Source organism: Rhincodon typus, chromosome 41 (assembly GCF_021869965.1).
Source record: "Rhincodon typus isolate 14 chromosome 41, sRhiTyp1.1, whole genome shotgun sequence".
Classification (NCBI taxonomy): Eukaryota; Metazoa; Chordata; class Chondrichthyes; order Orectolobiformes; family Rhincodontidae; genus Rhincodon; species Rhincodon typus.
Genome location: NC_063372.1, coordinates 8,097,813 through 8,102,452, shown reverse-complemented (window position 1 = coordinate 8,102,452; position 4,640 = coordinate 8,097,813). Strand labels below are relative to the sequence as shown.

Genomic DNA, 4,640 nt, shown 5'->3' with positions numbered 1-4,640 from the left:
TGCAAAAAAAAAAGAAACACAGTCACCAATTATGTTGGTCAGAATTTAAACATGGATAATTGTTCAAATTTATTAGTAATCAAGCCAGTCATCTGGTAACTCAACTTTGAGCCATCATTACACTCAATAAAAACATAAAACACAGACAGACAATCAGAAGAAAAACATAAATTTGGACCAACAATTTTTGCCTTGATTATTAATCAACCCGATTTTATTTACATAAAAAAAGCCTGCAAATTCTCAATGCAAATGAGAACAAACAAATCTGAAACCCAATTATTATACAACTCTTATTACAATCATATTAAATGGTTGCACAGAGGATTATCACTAGCCTGGCAAATCTCCAGCAGTCGCTCTCCACAAGCTGCATGGCAAGAGGAGATAAACAGGGTGAACAAGAGAGAAAGGTACAATTACCTAATTTAGGTAAAAATCCATAGTGACACATAGCAGAACAACTAATACGAAGAAATATTGACTTCTGTTCAGGGAAGGTATACTGTATTTATTTTAAAATTGTTCAGTGTGTAAGTATCTCTGATTAGGCCAACATTTGTTCCCCACCCCCAAATGCCCTGGGAAGTGATGGTGAGCTGTCTTGAACTTCTGCAATCTTTGAGGTGTAGATATACCCGCAGTACTGTGAAGGACATCAGCCTTGGTAAGTGAAGAAACAGTGATATACTTCCAAGTCAAGATGGTGTGTAGTTTGGATGGGAACTTACTAGGTGGGGTGTTCCCATGCAACTGCTGCCCTGGTTGTCAAGGTGGTAATGATCATGGATTTGGAAGGTGCTGCCAGATTTTGAAAGGAGTGAAAATCAAGTGGGTTGCTTTGGCCTGGATAGTGTCAAGCTTCAAGCGCTGTTGGAGCTCTACTCACCTTGGAAAGTGAAGAGTATACCATCACACCTCTGATGTGTGCCTTTTCATGGCGGACAGGATTTGGAAGATAGGAGGCGAGTTACTTGCTGCAGAATTGCTAGCCTCTTGACCTGCAGCCACAGGATTTATGTGGATAGTCCAGTTGTGTTTCTAATCCCCAGGATGTTGGGGGATTCAGTGATGGCAGTGCCATTGAACATCAAGGGATGACGGCTAATTTCTCTCTTGTTGGAGATTGCCAATGCCTGGTGTCTGTGTGGCGCAAAGGCTATTTATTTATCAGCCTAAGCTTGGATGCTGTTCAGGTCTTGTTATGAATACACATGGACTACTCATCATCTGGGGTGTCACAAATGGTGCTGATCATTGTGAAATCATCCATGAACATTCCCACTCTGACCTTACGATCGAAGGAAAGCTATTGTTGAAGCAACGGAAGATGGTTGGACCGAGACACTACCCCGAGGAACTCCTGCAAAGACGTCCTGTGACCAAGATGATTGCCCTCCAACAACCATAACCACCTTCCTTTGTACTCGCCTCCTTTGTGTGTTTCGAGGAAGGGTCACCGGATCTGAAACGTTAACTCTGATTTTTTTTCTTCACAGATGCTGCCAGACCTGCTGAGCTTTTCCAGCTACTTCTGTTTTTATTCCTTTGTACTAGGTATGATTTCAACCAGCCATGTATTGATATTATGTGGAGTGGATCAAATTGGTTAAAGACTCGTGTCTAGGATGTTGGGGACCTCAGGAGGAAGTCAAGTTGGATCATCCACTCTGCACTTCTGGCTGAAGATGGATGCATATATTTCAGTCATGTCTTTTGCACTGATATGCTGGGCTCCTCCATCATTGAGGATGAGGATATTTATGGAGCTTCTTTCTGCTTTAAAAAAATCAAGTATTCAGTCCAATCATCAAAAAGGAGTGTCTAGATTCCCCCAACAATTCAGCTGCTCAAAATGCCGAGTAGCTGAGTCAGGCAAAGCAGAAGTATTTTAGTTCAACCTCTGGTCTTTGCTGAGTAAGTCAACCTCATTCAGACAAACGTAGTGGCTGTAAGTAGCTTTCACCAAAACTCCAAACTGCAACTTGAAGGGTAGAAAGCTTGCAGAATTCCATTTCTGGATAAATGCAATGAGTCCAATTAAGTAGTATTAAGCAGTATTAAAAAGCATAAATCCTTGAGTTTACCACCATAGTAAAACTAAATTCTTAAAATACCCTGCAACAAATAAATGAGGAAAAAAGCCAAATGTCTTAGCTTCTGGAGGAGACTTTCCAAAATGCAACATTTCGGTCAGCATCCATCTTGTACACCAATGTTAACCTCAGAACAGAAGACCTCAACATTTTGACAATAGAGCTCACCTGTTCGTCTCCTGCTTCGTGTCCAGTATGGCACTGTCTCGATTGTAGAAACTGCTTCGATTGGCCCGCCATTATTTGGCAACGTCAGAGTGGTTTTAGCCACAATGGAATCATTTGCCTGAAAAAATAACCAAAACTGTCATCTGAAAGCATAGCATTAAATCTCACACACAAGCTGACAACACCCAGCTCAATCCCATCACTGTGTCCCTTGCCTAAAATTACCTACTTGCTTAACTGATATCAGGCACTGGTTGAGCAGAAATTTTGCCCAACTTAATACTGAGAAGACTTCATTCATGGTCTTTGGTCCACAGTCCAAACTGTTTTCAAGCTACTGGATCCATCTTTCTAACTGGTACTAGTTTGAGATCAAACCATTGTTTTCACTATCTTGGTGTCACACTTGGTTCTGAGATGATCTTGTAACATCAGATGTGTCATCACAAAGATTGCTTATTTCCAGATCTAATATTGCCCATCTTCATCCCCATCTCAGCTCATTTGCTGCTGAAACCCTCAACCATGCTGCTCTTACCTCAAACTCAACTGTTCTAATGAACTACTGGCTGGTCTCACACTCTACCAACTGCTACATTTTACATTTGTCTATAATACTCACCTTTTCAATTGATCGTGAACGCTTAGCTGGTGCTGGCTGGACATCAACCAAGACTCTTGAAGAACGCTAGAAAGAAACAAGTACAAAATTTTTAATACAATTGGCCATAACTGGTTGCATAGCCGTTATCAATCAGGAACGAATCTGGTGCGTGAACACAATGTTCTTATCAGCATTATATATTAAAGTGATTTCAAATAACGTACAATGCTGTACAACCATGAGTGAATTTGTAACTGTCTATTTCTGCAAACGCATTACCCATGACCTTTCCAGGAATAAATAGCCTCCATTCACACAAGTGCAGCAGAAACTTCTTGCTGAAGGCAAAGCCAGTTGATAAAGGCAGATTTAATAATGGCCGTGCAATCTGGTACACTAATTTATAATGTTAATTGGAAAATTGTATTAAAGTGCTTCAAGGAAAGGTACAATGGTGCACTGTTCTACAGCTGCAAATAAAATTATATTAATCACAGCCTTTAATCCAGGTATAAATAGATTTAGACAGGTGTACCAGAAACCTCCTGAAGGGAAAAATCTGCTTTTGTAGACAGATTTCACATCAAGCAGAATCGACAACAGTTTTTAAAAAGAGAACATGTCATGAAGAGAGACATTTTTCATTTTAATCACATGGCAGATTAAGGGTGAGAAACCTGGATCTGAAATAAAAGCAAGTATAAAACTAAGATGATACAGATGCCTAAAGTAGATTGGGAAAATAGGCTAAAAGTTAAGACAGCAGAGAAGCTGTACAGACATTTAAGGAGATGTTTCATAACTCTCAAAAATACATTGCGTTGAGAAAGATAAATTCTAAGAAGGATGCCATACCATGGCTGGCAAGGGAAGTTAAGAATGGCAATAACTTAGTCTTTCAAGTGTAAAATGTCAAAGATTAGTGGTAGGCCAGAAGATTGGGAAAATATTGGAAACCAGAAAAAGGTGACTAAAAACAACAGAGAAATTAGAATACCAGAGCAAATTAGCACAAATTATAAAAAGGGACAGTAAAAGTATACTTCTGCAAGTATATAAAAAGTGAGAAAAATGGGTAAAGTAAGTGCCATTCTATTAGACTAAGACTAATGGATTAATAACAGGAAACAAGGAAATGGCAGAGAAATGAAGTATGGACAGAGGATTGGCTAATAAAAAAAAAAGTTGGAATAAATAGATCACTTTCAAGCTTGCAAACTAACTAGTGGAGTGCCACAAGATTAGTGCTGGGACATCAACTATTTGCAATCTATATTTGTGACATGGACAAAGGGACAGAGTGCAGTGTAGATAAGTTTGCTGAGAATACAGGGATAGGTGTGAAAATAAGTTATGAGAAAGACATAGATAGTTTGCAAAGGGGTATAGCTAGATTTACTGAGTGAGCAAAAATTTGACAGAAAATTATTTTGGAAAACGTGTTCTCACCATTTTGGTAGGAAGAACAGAATATTATTTAAATAAAGTAAAGAATGCAGAATGTCATACAGATGGATCTGGCTGCCTTTGCATTTCTAATATTCAGCTGGCATGATGACAATACCTATATTCCATGGAAATGCCTTTGCAATGGAATAGCTGCATGATTTGCAAGGGAAGTCTTTAACTTGTGTGAAGGAAGCAAATAAATACAGAGGGAATATATAGCTGGACGTTCACTTAGGTGGTCATTCTTTCAACAAATACCATGCAAATATGCACATCCTGAGCTGAGTTATAATGACAACGTTTTTTGTCGGTGTGTCCATTGA

The 4,640-nt window shown here is 39.1% G+C and overlaps 1 protein-coding gene across 1 annotated transcript in view; it reads right to left on the bottom strand.

Moving 5' to 3' along the window:
* LOC109926119 (rac GTPase-activating protein 1-like) overlaps window positions 1-4,640 on the bottom strand; it is a 22,620-nt gene that overhangs the window by 8,870 nt on the left and 9,110 nt on the right. Inside the window, exons 5-6 of the mRNA XM_048618862.1 lie at window positions 2,887-2,952; window positions 2,265-2,382 (exon numbers count right to left, since the gene is read on the bottom strand). Coding sequence (XP_048474819.1) covers window positions 2,265-2,382; window positions 2,887-2,952 — 184 coding nt within the window. The remainder of the gene's footprint in view (window positions 1-2,264; window positions 2,383-2,886; window positions 2,953-4,640) is intronic.